Source organism: Thermobia domestica, chromosome 2 (genome assembly GCF_964235325.1).
Source record: "Thermobia domestica chromosome 2, izTheDome1.hap1.1, whole genome shotgun sequence".
NCBI lineage: Eukaryota > Metazoa > Arthropoda > Insecta > Zygentoma > Lepismatidae > Thermobia > Thermobia domestica.
In genome coordinates, this window is record NC_137455.1 from 294,464,101 (window position 1) to 294,479,770 (window position 15,670).

A 15,670-nucleotide genomic window follows, 5' to 3' on the forward strand; every position below is an offset into this window, starting at 1 on the left:
CGTGTCTGAGTCATAACCTTGTATCTTTTCATACACTTTGTATTATTTTACCATATACAAAGTGTAATGATATACTGGTACTTTATAATATGTATGTATTTGTATTTGTAACTATGAATATGTATTTGTTACTATGAACAATGGTCCGTAACGTATATCATCATTTTTCTTTATGGCCAGATCTGCCTATTTATGTTAATTAGTTTGGGCCAGATATGAATATTGCTTCTTACTGTTAATTTAGAACATTAAAGGTACGCCATTGTGAATGAGTGTATCTTCGTTTATAAAGAAGAAATGTTATAAATATTAAGAAGGTATTAATATAAGAAGGAAATAATATAAATTCGCATATATCGTATTTTATGTTATGTCATTTTGAACAGTTAACTAGTGAATTACGTTTAAGTAATTCTTTTATTACATTAAATCGAACGTAGTGCAAATATATAACGAAGTGTGAACTGAACTAACGTTGTAACTTACTGAAAAACTGCCTTTTTGTTAAACTGGATGTATATCAAGCAGAAACGTACTCCATGGCTACTTAATGAACTCCATACAATGATGCAACCACATCTGTAATAAAACTTCTTTTTAGATATTATACACCAGGATTCGAAAAAGTTTGTTCTGCCCTAGACTCCAGTTCTGAAAGCCAGGCGTCACAATAATACAAATCCAATTTGATACGTAGGCCCATATATTTTGCCTTAAATTATAGTCACTAGAATAAAAGTACAAGATTATCTCAGTCTTCAGGCTATTCCAAAAATATAATAGCAATTGAAGGCAATATAAGTGTTGTTTTACAAAGCAGCACTGATTTTTAACGTTCGTCTTGTAGTTTGAACGCTAAGATAACAATTGTTCACTGTTTGGATGGATCCATATCCTCTGATGGTGGACTATCCACATTCAGGTTCAGGGTACATTGGAAACTTGGAACTTCATAACTGATTTATTATAATTTGTTTTTTATCCATCCAAGCACATACAAATCAGAACTACTCGTAGGTAAAAATTGAGATTACTAACATCAAAAGAAGCTAGGCGCCAAACTAGTATTACCAGTCGCTATGGCGACCTGGCGCCCGAAATGTTTCGAGCCCTGTTACACATTATAAGGAATATGTAGTATCAGATTTTCATTGGTTGTATCTTTGCCCTAACATAAAACTGAAACTACGTATTTGTACATACATAGCAAAATACTTGTAGAAAGAGCCTATAATATTGCCATTAGGTTGTTTCTTACCTAATAAGCTCTATAATATAGTCACAAAGTCACGTGCCCTCCCAATTAATACGAAAAAAAAAAATAATAATAATAACTAAGAAAAAATATGAACATTTATTCAATTGTCAAGTCATGTAGGGTAGATTTAAGGCGGACAACACTCACGGAGAGCCACTAGCATTAACCGATCTTAACTAAAACTTAAACAAAAGCAATCTATCTTAGCAACCATGCTTTTTTTTTTTTTTTTTTTTTTTTTTTTTTTTAGGTCTAAAATACTTCCTTGTAACTATATCTTTTGTCAGCATTGTAACTTCCAACATTTCCCTGGATTACTTTACCTTGCTGCGAATGTTTTTTTTTTTTTATTTTTTTATTTTTTTTAAGGTCTATTGTTTTATGTTGGATATATCCGGCAGAACTGCTTAAGTTTAAAATTGAGCTCTAGATAGCAATTGCCTGAGTTTAATAAATGACACACTTGTTATTTCACAGAAGCTGAAAAATTGCCTCGGAACAGAACAAGAAAGAAACCTGAAAAATTGACTCGGAACAAAACGAGAAACAAAACACAACGTTCACTAGTGGCCAACAAAGCATCACCTGTTGATGGGACAAAAAAAGTCACTAGGAAAGATCCCGATCACGTTATTCCTGCTTCAGGTAAATTGAAATTTAGTTGTAGTGTTTATTGTACGATTATTTTTTTATTCTTTCGTGATATATCAGATTACATTTTCAAAAATATATAACATTGGACAATTAGAAATTAGATTTTGTTACTGATAAATGTGTTCTGTATTGAAGATGCACCGTGCGAGTGGAATTAGTATTTTTATACAAGGCAACCAAAAAGTTCTTGCCGTTTCTGACGCCCCATTAATCATACACTCACAGAGAGGAAACGAAATGTCGACCGTCAATAATAAAGGCACGTTGGGCACACACAGCAGTCATAGCTCGCCCAATGTTGAATTCAAATGGAGGTATCAAAGCAGCTTGTTCGCTGTTTGTTGTATGACTTTAAAATGAGCCTGTCAGCTGTCGCATGTTCCAGGCATTTGGGAGGAATGCCGTTAACGAACGTATCGCCAGACATTTGTTCTAGAAATTCCGTTCGGGAGATGTGAATTTTTCGGATGAACCTTGCAGTAGACGAACGCATCTGTTGAATGACGAAGCCCTGAAAGCAGCCATCGTGGAAGACAGTGATGAACTTGCATTAAAGTTCCATATTTCTGCTGAAAGAGACTGCACCTGCATGGGATAGGAAAGTCATACAGTTAAACAAGTGAGTACCTCACACATTGTCTGCAGTCAACAAGGAACAACGAGTGAAGGCCTGTTTTTCCTTGTTCGCTCGGCACCTGAACACACCCATCTTTGATCGCTTGCTCACTAGTGGCGAAAAGTAGGTCCTCTGTGACACACTCAATCGTACCAGACATTGGTTGTCGCCACGTGACCCTGTTCCTCACACCTTAAGACTACCTTTCCACGCACGAAAGGTCATGCTTTCTATATGGTGGAATTGTCGGAAGTGGTGCATTACGGGCTTCTTGCACCTGGTTAGACCATCACTGCCGACCTCTACTCTCAGCAGTTCCAAAGGGTATGCCGTACATTGCGGCAAAAAGATCTGGCATTCGTGAATCGCAAAATGTGCTGTTCCTGCACGACAATGCCAAGCTACATGTGTCAAGAGGACTCGGGAAACCCTTCAGCAACTTGGTTGGGAAACACTGTGCCATGCACCATATTCACCGGACCTTGTGCCAATAGATTACTACCTGTTTCATTCCCTTGACAGCCACTTTCGTGGGACATCTTTCGCAAAGAGGGAGACCTGCGGAACGCACATGCAGATTTCTTTGCATCCACGATCTCCAAGTTTTATCACCATGGTGTTACGCAGCTGCAGGAACGTTGGCAAAAGATGTTGGATGTTGATGGAAATTACTTCGAAACCTAAAGCTACGTTCCGTCCACTGTATTGCTCTTTGTTTATCATGCTCTAGAACGTCAAGAACTTTTTGGTTACCTTGTATTTCTGTTTTATTTGCTATACAAATTATCCTAAGTTAGATTTTTACCTACACATTTCAACAGGTAAATGTTGGGATATCAGTAGAGACACGATTTTTTGGTAAATAAGAATTCGTAATTTCGTTATAAAAATATACGTAAAGTGGGATAAAATCGCTGAATAAAAATTCAATGTAAGAACACTACTTTCCCTGGTAATTACAATTATTGAGCTTTTATTTCACCTCAATTTCCACTCATCAATCATGACATGAGCTCATGCATGACTATATTAAACAATATTTGAGTTTTAAAAAATTACATCAAGTATCCTCATTGAATAAAAATATCATTTAAAGAAAAAAATAGAGAGAGAAAGAACATTAATAGAAAAAAATAATTTTAGTATTCATAGTTAACTTATGCAAATAACATGTAAGCATTGTTTCAATGTTTTCTGGTGTTAAATTTATTCTTTTGTCGGTATGTAATTGTAGGAAGAGAGAGCCCTCTCCACATCAACATTCGAAATTGATATGTACATTAGTTAGAGACATTTTCCAGCGATTTCTGAATGCTCATCTAACATACCCTGCAACACACCTTCCACACTATCCACTTAAGAGTCTTCACTAGAGCGAAATTAAACTACCGCTAACTTTAGAGTTTTTCATGTCTTCAAAACAAATAAAAATATTCAAATAGCAGAAACGTAGTGAAGTAGACAATATGACTTTGCATGTGATACCTTTACCACAATTCAGCTATCTGCTTTTGGTATGCCGCTGTTTACAGAACCCGCAAAAAATGCTAAATCTATCTACAGTAGCAAATTGCGAGTTCAAAATTTAAAAATTTCCAAAAAATCAAGTATACAGTTCTCAGATCTGAAACTTTTTAGGGATGTTGTGTACTATCTAGTCTGTATGTAGACAAAGAATTGAAGGTGAGTCTTATTTATTTCGTTTCAAAATGTACATTCCAAATTGGCCATTTCTAGGTTTCCAACCTCAATATTCAGAGCTTCTTTTTTCGATGTTCTAAAGTACGTCTCAATGTGCACAGAACACGGAATGTTGTCCATTCCGTTATATTTCATATGGTTTTGGTTTGAACTCATCATCTTTAAAACCTAAAAAGTTATAGCGTTTAACGGAATCCTCTTGAGAAGTGCAAAATACGCTCAGGCGCCTATACAAAATGGCCGCCACAATCAAACCTACGCGGCTAAAAAATAAATGAATACCTGTTTTCAACTCCCTGAATGTGGTACAATCTTATATAAAAAAAATTTAAAAATAAATAAATTTTGCCAGCAACCTTTGACCTGGAAATTGGTCGATTTCATTTGGATTGCCCCATACACAACATTTTCATACAAAACTGATACATTTCGCGTGTCACCAAAAAATCGTGTCTCTATATATCAGATACACCAGATAAATGCTGGGATATTTTCTGAGTGGCAAAATCTAATCCTTTCTGGGCTCAAGTTGAATTTAAAATCATAGACAAATAGATAACAGTCATCAGATAATTTCTAAATTCAAATAAACTAATACTCATAAATATCACAATTACCTCAATATCAAGCAATTGTCTTTCCTCCAGGGTGTAATTTCCCGTAGGCGTATGGTCTTTATTAGCATACGGAGAGAAATATGAAACCAACATCTTTTCAACTAAATATGAAAGAAAGTGGATAAAAAGCACATTTTAATGGGTTTATAAATAGTTATTTATCTGATTTGTGGCGTTATTGCGCGCTTTTTTTTTCTTAATTAACATGTTTTGAAATACGTGGCAGATGATGTGTACCATACAACTCAAGCTCTTTTATTTGTTTAAGTTATGAGAAAAAAATACTAAAAGTAAATCATACTTGAGCCGTATGAAAAAACAATATAAACTTTTTTTTTCCTTTCGAGTGACGAAAGGAAAGAAGAAAGTACGGTAATCGTGAATAATCGAATTCGAAATGTCAACGGATTTACACGTTCCATGTCCCATAGATACTGAAAAAGTTATTTTTTTGACATCTTCCATCTGTTCGACCTGATATACATTTGCTTAGAAGCCATACAGTTCAATGTATCTAAACCAATTTTAAACAATTTATTTATGAGATTCTCCAGGTTTTTCTTCCTTCTCCTAAAAATAAACGTAGTTTACTGAAGGGTGGAAATCAATATTTGTGATTTTCCCAAAAAACTGCTCTAACGATTTTGTTTATCTTTCATATATCAATTTTCTAGGGGGGCGCGGTAGCTCAGTGATAGAGCGTTCACCTCCGGTGCTTGGGGTCGTTGGTTCGATCCCAGCTCGCGTCGTGTGGACTTTGTAGTGGACAAACACCGTGCTCGTGGGTTTTCTCGGGGTTCTCTCGTTTCCTCCCACTTTCTTCATTCCACCATTCATTCATTTCTCATCATCACCGTCTTCTTTAGCCTAATCGGTATAATCGTGGGACGTAAAACTTAGATTTCATTTTATTTTTCATTTTCATCAATTTTCTAATAACCCCATACTGTGGCATGAATCATTTCTCTGGGAAAATCGAGAAGAGGCAGTTTACTCTTGGAAGCGAGTTTTGTTTTTTTCTTTCTTTTCGGAAGATTTTCTCAAAAACTACTCAGGCGATTTTGTTCCTATTTCATTAATAACAGAGGTAGTTTATTTTTGGAGGTGAGATTTTTTTATCGGAGAATTTTCTCAAAATCAACTCTAGTGATTTTGGTCAATATTCATAAATAAATGTTTCATTAATAACCTGATAATATAGCATAACTCATTTGTCCTGAAAATATGTACGAGGGGTAGTTTATTCATGGGGATGAGTTTTTCGGACGATTTTCTCAAAAATTATTATAGAGATTTTGTTTATATTTCATAAGTAAATGTCATTAATAACCTGATATGACATAACTCATTTGTCCTAAAAAAAATGTACGAGGGATAGTTTATTCTTGTAGTTGAGTTTGTTTTCGGACGATTTTCTCGAAAACGACTTAGGCAATATTGTTCATATTTCATAAATATATATTTTACTAATAACATGGCATAACTCAATTTTTCTCCAAAAAATGTATGAGGGGTAGTTTATTCTTGGGAGTAAGTTTTTTTCGGATGATTTTCTCAAAAATAATAAGCAATTTTGTTCATATTTCATCAATAAATATAATGTTGCATAAATTATTCCTTACGAAAAAATTATCAAGGGGAGTTTGCTGTAAGGAATTTCTTTTTAGACTGCTTTCTCAGAAACAGTTCAGGTTATTTTGTTTATATTTTAAATAAGTATTTCATTGATATTCCTAAAATGTTGTATAAATACCTTCCATGAGAGTGTGCAAGGGGTACTTTACTTTTGGGGTGAGTTTGTTGAGAGTTTTTTGAAATACGAATTCTGCGATTTTTGTTATTTTATATACAAATATTTCATTAATAATTCTAACATATGACAAAATTCATTTTCTTATGAAAAATGTACAAGGAATAGTTTACTTTTTGAGGGTGAATTCTCTTTGGGCAAAATTTTTCGAAAATACTTTATAATTTTGTTTGTATTTTACACACACAGAAAAAGCTTCCTTAATAACTGCAGTACAACATGATTTAGCGTAATGGATTGGAACGAAAAAGTTTAGTGTCATGACCGTACCTTTTTTGTTTTAAAGCTTCCAGTGTATTGAAAGTGAAGAACATAACGGAAATCACTCCAGCTGTCGAAAACGGGACTGCAGCCACCTTGCCATCATCGTCCACAACAACTACGCCATCTACCGGTGAAGTAAGTGAAAAAAATGTAGATTTAGTACATTTTCTTTGTTTCTTGTTTCATTCATAATTCTGAATGGTATCATCCTAATTTATGGTGTTTACGAAAGGTTTGAATTCTCGTAAATCATTAGGAATTTAGTGTGCATGAATTTTGTCGGGTTGTCGTGTTTCCTTCTCTTGATCATTACTATATTTTTCATAGTTTCATTTTCTTTTGTTTATTTAAAAAGTGATAGCGAAAAATAAATTTCGCATCAGAATTTCCTATATAATAATCGTTCTTATTCGTGAACAATTCGTCTTCTGTCATGCTGTAACTAATTCCAATATTTAATATGTAATTAAAAGCATTTGGTGCATCCTGATATACGAGGAAGGATCAGAAACTAAGGTTATAAGGCCGATATTTCTGGAGTTTAGTCTGTTATAGAGGAATGAGGAGTGTGTAGTAATTGTAATACATGGAGTTGGCAACTGTGCAGACTTTCAGCCACCCGACACCTACGGCGCTAGTTGTAGGTAAACCCAAATGGCAACTCGTTTGGAAAACTGGTGTCGCGAAGAGGTGCACTCAGTTATTCGATTTCTGTGGGCGAAACAAGTAACCGGAGCTGAAATTCACTGGCAGCTAGTAGAGGTTTACGGACATATTGTAATATCTTGTCAGCATGTCACAGAATGGTGTCGAAAGTTTACGGCTGGTAGAGAAAACGTCACCGACGAAGAGCGCAGTGGCCGACCACCACGCTGTTGAAGCAGTTTCACTGGGACACCCTCCATACAGCCCGGACCTCGCTGCAAACGACTTTCACCTGTTCCCGCACTTGAAGAGCACCTAGTAGGCCGTCACTTCACTTCAGACGAGAAAGTGAAACACTTCGTAACAACGTAGCTGAACATGCAAGAACAGGATTTTTAGCAGGAGGGAATCTTCAAACTCATCCCACGATGCGACAAGAGCCTCAACTGATATAAAGACTATGTCGAAAAATAGCCTAATCTATATTGTTGGTTGTATTGGTTGTATGAAATTATATATATATATATATACACGTTTAACTGCAGGCTATGTAACCTTACTTTCTGATCATTCCTCGTAAAATTAAAGAAATTTTTATCATGTACCAAAAGTACTGATTATTCCAAGTAGAAACGATGATTATTTCAACAGCAAAAGTCCGCACTATTCGCTTGTTTTAATTGAAAATGCAGTTAGTAAGTGTCTTAAGATACATTGTTTACATTATTTTTTGATAATGGATATTCATTTACCGAACTATGAACAAGTGAAATTTGTCGATGGGAATTCGTTACAAAGAATAATGTAAATATTGTATTTTAAGGTACCTACTAATAACATTTTCAGTCAGAAGAAATCATAAGTTGGATGGTAGTTATTGAAATAATCATCGTTCCTACTGATATTTAGAATAATTTTCACACTTGAAAATCGTTTGTAACTTAACACTAATACATAAAAAAAAATGCTGAAATTTGTACATTGCAAAAATCAATAGGGGGACTCTTAATATTCTCTTCAATACTACTAGATTAACAATTTTCCAAATGGTACCACGTCATATCACATTTATTATTCAGTGCTACAAATTAAGGCCACTATAGTATCTTATCTAACCTAGACATGGCCTTTTCTTGAAATAGGAAAAGAGAGGTAACATGTATAACTAATAATGAGTTTCCGAACTGCGGAAAAAAAATTCGTCCGTTACAAGTACGCACTGCATTTACTTAACTCTTAACCTCAAATTTACATTTAACAGGTGTATTCCATGTATTTCTCCCAATTCTTGTTCTAAATAACAAGTAGAGATTGTTTTCTTTTAAAAATTTGATGACCAATGGATGATAAAATCACTTCCGCTCTCAACCTAGGTACAAAGATCTAAAACTCACATTTTCAGTTCCAAACAATAGTTCTGCTAGGTGCAGAAAGCATAGGCAAGTGTATGTTTCACTTTATTTTCATGTAAATAAGTTCCATGTTCAAAAGCTTCATGTTAAAAAGTGTTCAACCTCAATGCGCTTGACGGCACAAAAGACGGTGGTCTGTACAAAGACAAGGACGAAGAAATAAATGACTATAGTTCTAAATCATCTGATGATAATGACTGACTAAACAATGAAATACCTGAAAATTTATTCCTTATGATACGTATGTATCATAAATAAATTTCATATTTTTTTTTCGTTTATGATTTACAGGTTACAATCAGTCCCGGTTTATAATAGAATAAATTCCATATTTATTTATTTATCAGCATGATATAATCCATTCATATAATATTTTCCAGACGGTGACGATGAGCCCAAGCGATTGGGTAGCTATAACCAAGCAGTTGGAGCAGGCGAGACGAGAAGCAGAAGAATTCAAAGAGCAGTTGCGACGCAAGGAAGTTGAAGCGGAACAGTACAAAAAGCAGTTAGAGTCTATGTCAGAAGCCCTATCAAATAAAAATTAGTTTTTTTTAAAAAAAAAATATATATATATATATTATTCAAATATTGTAATTTACTTGTACAAATAAATCATTGTTGTGGCTTTGTTAAAGTTATGTATTTCTCTGTACTACAGGTTACCTCGTTCAGAATTCTTTGAGAAATATATTGTAACTAACGACTGGCAGTGTGGCAACATAAAACACCTAAGATGTCAGGAAAAATGGCAAAATAAATTTTAAAAATGGCAGTTTATATTACAATGATGAATATAGCTACTGTATTTTTGGATCAAAAGATTCAATATATTTCAATCAAAAATGTTCTTGTAGGCCTTATATCTGTAGAACTACATACGGTGTAGTCAAACCCAAACTATCACTTAACTCAATAAGATGTACTTATTCCGTAGAAAATACGAAAACTCGATTTAGGGGCCCCTAATCCAAAAACTAATTATTGACCAAGATCGCAATCTTTGATCCATTTTTGGATCATTCCTAAAATTCTTGTTATGTCATTACTTTACCAAAAGTTTACATTAAATGCACTAATCTACATTAATGGTTATAAATAGCAGTAATTAATAAATAAAACTTTAAAAGTATCAATAACCAAAACACATCAAGACGATGTAAAAGACAGAAAATTACAGTTTAGAGATATTAGTATCAGAGAAAATATGCTAATCAATATACTGCAAGCAAAAACTACGTTAAAAAAAGAAATAGTAGACAAACCCTACCTTTGCACTTAATAAAGAAGTCATACCATATAACATATAGCACACATAATCACGAGCAATTTTTTTCGGTTGTCCACACACAAGTTACATCCTTTATACATCACAATACGTTTGAGGCGTGAAATTTGATCGTTCAACATCTACTGATATGACAGGTGCTTGCTACAACTTTGAAGTTTATGGCAACATCAGTCATGCTTTCGATGCTTCAACAATGATTCTTCCCCTCCGATGATGACTGTCAAACTAGATATTTCACTAGTAACCTGCATGTCATGACAACGGCGAACAATGTGAGTTGCATTTCTAATAGAAAGGTGAATAAAACTTTAAGAAGTATAAATGATAAATATGGATAACGCTCACAATAAATTGCATGTATTCACGATTTCTTTTAAAAATAGGAAAACCTGGCGTTTTGCTACAAGTGCCAGTTTGAATTATGACATAACACTATTGAATGTAAATGCTGCAAACTCCTTTTAATTCGAAGTCCAAGGAGACATAAAAAATATTGGAATATTCCAAACTTCGAAATATCAAAAAAATTTCCATTTTTAAATACCTAAAATCAAGCTTGCCAAACTATTGTACGCGAAAGAGAATAATTAATGTGCAGTAGACTTTACCTTTAAGGCACCTTAATATTATTTGCATGCTACAATACTACAACAAATAACATTTACTCCAAATAACAATACTATAACAAATGACATTTACTCCACATAAATTAGGCTAATGTCCGTAGAAAACACATTTAAGTACAGTACCATACAATAAATTAACACAAAACTACATAAACAATGAAATACTTATTTATCACTTATTATCTAACGAACTTCGTGATCTTAGTTTGCTTTGATTTGAGTGTTTTTGTACGGCCAACAAAATCTTCATTTATTATGTAAAATATGTTGGTAATAACATTTGGTTGACCTTTAGGATGAGTTGGAGACATACTCTTTCTTTACTTCATCGTCTATTTCGTCTTCATCTTTGATATCATCGTACGGATTGTCCTTCCCTGTCACTTCCTACGGCTGCTTCTGGATAACTGAAAACTAGTTGAAACTGCATTCTGGTATTGCAATCTGTCCAATATTAAAATTTCTTCTATAGTAATTACTTTCAATTAAGAAGTTTAAAAATTCGACTTACCCACAATTTTTTACTATTTTCAATACAGTTTTGAAGGGAGATAAATTGTTATTCAAAGTACCCAATATTCCGAAGTACCCAAGTTCGAATTAACAAGAGTCTGTTGTATTTTATTTTCCGGTTTATGTATGAAAAAAATCTTTCATAAAATAAGCAAAAATATTGTCTGAGTCACGAAATCACTGCATAACTCGTGAATTTCCCACTTCTTCTGTTGATACCCTGATTTTTAAAATTTTATTTTTATTTTTTATTTAACTTCGAACACACTCATCAGTGCATGGTCTAAGTTTCTTATCGAACTTAGACATGGCCTTTTCTTGAAAGAAGAAAAGAGAGGTAACATGTACGACTAATAATGAGTTTCCTGACTGCGGAAAAAATTCGTCCGTTACAAGTACACACTGTTTTACTTTAACTCTATTCCATGTATTTCCCCCAATTCTCGTTCCAGAAAGCAAGTAGTGATTTTTTCGAAAATTTGATGACCAATAAATGAATCAAGTGATTTCATCATTTTCGCTCTCAACCTAAGTGGATAGGTCTAAAACTCACATGTTTTGTTCCAAACAACAGGTCAGCTAGGTGCAGAACATAGGACAGTGTATGTTTCACTTTATTTTTATGTAAATAAGTTTTCCTTCCTTACTTATCTTTGATCTGTTTGTTCTTTAAGTTTTCCTATTTGCTTTACTGTTTATTGTTATTAAGGGTCGTAACTATACATCGTATCCATAAAAATACTATCAAAAATGAAATGTTATTACATCGCTTTGGAAATGAAATTGGTCACATTTGAAAGAAAACTAAAATATTTTTACTATACCTCATAGACATTGAATGTGGTCCTCACAAGTGGCAATGCAGACATCAAGATGATGCTCCCGCATTGACAGATGGTCTCCCTAAATGGCCTTTCCTTTGATGACAGCCACGATCCACAAAATCATGATACCCCGTCAAAATTAACGTGTGTAGGAGCTTCATGTTGAAACCTTCGTGTAAAAGCACGCTGAACCGGCGCCAAAAACTTATTCTTTTATAACAACGAAAGGAAGTAAATTTACGTTAGCACATTACGGCATAACAGTACAGAAACATAAAAGCTTCCCAAGTGACCTCCAGCAGAAACAGCAGCTAGCTGCTAAATATCCAACAATGAACCCGTATCGACAAATCACAAAGTAAACATGAGTGAATTTACTTTTTCTGTTTGATCCCGTCCATTGTTGACATGCACAAAAATATTTGAGTTTTTCTTTCAAATGTGAACATTTCATTTAAATATGATTATTCAAAGTGAAGTAATACCACTTTAAAATATGATAGTATTTTTTTTTTAATACGCTGTATTTATAAGCCAATGCAATGCATAACTATTGTAAGTTCTATATCCAGCTCACGACTTGGAAACCCATCAGAAACAAACGAACAACAAATACTGGTGGAAATACGTCATGCTTAACCTATCCGTAGTGTGGGAACGGAAGTTTTGCACAGGGAATTGTTTTACATGTGTATTAAGCAAGTCAATGTCTACCTCTGCCAGCTTTTGTCAGGATCTTAGAGTTCTGTAGATTTCATTCAATATTTACTGTGCTTATTTCAGTATTATCATTACTAGTCGTTGCGTCCGAGCCTTCTGCCCGCTGTACAGGGTAGGTTAAAATCGTGCTAGTAAATCATGTTGATATTCAATAATATCATCAATTATTTTGAAATAATTAAATTAAAACAATACAGTTTAAATTGTTTCAGTATGTTGCTAGAGAAATACACAAGTGTTAACGCTCAAATCAAAATAAGATTACGGCATTTTGATTGAATGCCGTAATCGTATCTTGATATAATTAACTTGAAAAATACACTTTTAAGTTGATTTAAATCGTCACAATAGTTTAGAACCAGCAAATCCTCTGGAAGTTAGAAACCTCTATTGGTTTCAAGCAACACCTAATAGCGTGGCCGTAGTGTGACGCACAGAATGAAGAATGAGAAGTTTCCACTATTATAATTGTTATTTAAAATCTAATGAAGGACAATAAACAGTTTTGAAACGAAGAAATCACTGCAAATCACCACAGCGATTTAACAAATTCGGATGACTGAACTGTGAGGTTTTCTCGTTTCAACCGTACTATCAATCGACAGCTTTTCAATAGTCAACATATAGTTAGCAACGACGCTCGTACTGTTTCTTTTAAAGCGATGCTTTTCACCAGTATTGAGCTAACCTTACAATGCAACAATTTTTGTCAATCGTATCGTGTATTTGCGCGTAAGTACACGTAAGTCGCGTCTTTTGTTCCTTATAACAATCCTCCTCTAAATTTTTCTTTCAAGTTAAAGAGGAAAAGTGCATATGAAGCAGAATTATGTTTTCTTAATAAAAGTTTCTTAAAAGCATAATAAATAAGAACAACTAATGTTCAGGTTAAGTTTTACAAAGATAATTCTTGTTGCTGGGTACGAGAAAGGAAAGAAACGTATGAAAAACCATTTTTTTTTAATCTGTCGGAATTTTGTTACTTTGTTCCATAGATTTCTTCGTATCTAGACTGAATAGTATTTAGGAAATATAGAAGGAAGTATTTATTCGTTGGAACTATTTGATAAGGGTCATAAAGCTCAGTTTTTAAATAATGCACTTCAGGATAACAAAGCATCGTATTCAAAGCATTTCACAATTGATAGTGATTGTTTAGTGACTGTATGCAGATTTTATTCAGAGATTGATTTTTATATATATTTATTTCATTTTGTCATCCGTGTTGAATGAAAGGTGGGAAACATATTCTGAGCCCGAGCCTGCTTCTGATGACAATACTAGCCAGTGGTAGATGCTTATAGTAGAGAAAATTATTAAGAAAGATTTAGGGGGAGGCAGGAGAGGAGAAATTAGTATACAAACTGCAGATCGTGATCTCGAATGAAAGATGTCCATGTGATCCCCCTACAACGACTATATTCTTGACTTTGAGTATTAGATTATGGACAACCGAAATCTGCTGATTGTAATTTTTATCCAGTTTACGCAATTCGTCCGTAAGTATATGTTTATGTTTTTGTAAATTTGCTACACAATTTGCCAATATCTGTTCTTGTATGAGATTATATGTCGACAAACCAATTGATGGGAAACAATTAGCTCAAGATACATTTTACATTACTTCTCTTGCTAATGTGAGGAATATGCACTTATAAAGCGCTACTTACGAGAGATTTATAAATGAGGTACTAATGGAAAATTTTACCACTTTTATGACATGACAAAACAAAACTATGTATCTGTGTGTAGAGAAACACAATTGAAATTATAGTTAACGTATATATTGTTTATCAAAAGTTCATTGTATGGTTATGTATCTGTGTATTTGACGTATGTTACTCAATTTAAGATTCATTGGCATTAGAATAAAGGTTTATACCTTACGGAGAGTATAATGTTTAAACTTAGAACTGACTTTACACATTTAGTCATTTTGGAACATTGAGAGTGGTGTTTTACAATTTCGGCTGAAATCAAACGTGTGCGTATTAGATTTTCCTCAGATGAAGAAATGTTAGTTAACCCTTTCCAGCCCTTTGATAACTTTTGGAATCACTAAGTATTTATAATCATAAATCTAATAATAATTCATGCAGTTTCCTCATGTAATCATTACACACTTTGTTCAGGTCAATTTTATAAGTTGGTACCTCTACTTACTCGCGGTGAAGCTAAACAGAGGATCTATTCTCCATTCGGCCTAAGCTCTAAGTAGTATTGGCTGCACTTTGCCGAACTTTTTGGCCCCTGGGTCCCTGCCTCAGGACCCATGGTCCCTGGCCCGGGGTCAATGACCTAGGGGTACCTAGGACCACCCCCTAAAATTTGGCAGGGGTACATAGGACCACCCCCAGGACCCATGGTCCCTGGCCTGTGTCAATGACCTAGGGGTACTTAGGACCACCCCTCTAGATTTTGGCAGAGGTACATAGGACCACCCCTTAAATTTTGGAAATTGCCAAATCTAAAAATTGGGTGTGGTAGCCTAGGACCACAGTATGTACCTCTATCAGTATTGGGTGTCTATGTCGTTCCCTTTTATGAGTAAAAAATTGCCAAAAATTCAAATTTCGGGTTTTTTTTTTGACCTAATTTATCCCCTTTGATGAGGTATTATTACCCTATATGGTTATATGTGCATATACAGGGGTTCATTACCTTTCATAAGACATGGGTATATTGATGCACCCCTTTAAATTTTTGGGAGGTGTACCTT

The 15,670-nt window shown here is 34.2% G+C and overlaps 1 protein-coding gene across 12 annotated transcripts in view; it reads left to right on the top strand.

Annotated features, from left to right (window-relative positions):
- LOC145678586 (uncharacterized) overlaps positions 1–9,614 on the top strand; it is a 48,083-nt gene extending 38,469 nt beyond the window's left edge. For all 12 annotated transcript variants that reach the window (XM_081748907.1, XM_081748908.1, XM_081748910.1 and 9 more), the window contains 3 exons: positions 1,736–1,903; positions 6,943–7,055; positions 9,358–9,614. In XM_081748907.1, coding sequence (XP_081605033.1) covers positions 1,736–1,903; positions 6,943–7,055; positions 9,358–9,525 — 449 coding nt within the window. In that variant the 3' untranslated portion in view covers positions 9,526–9,614. The remainder of the gene's footprint in view (positions 1–1,735; positions 1,904–6,942; positions 7,056–9,357) is intronic.
- Positions 9,615–15,670: the final 6,056 nt, after the last annotated feature.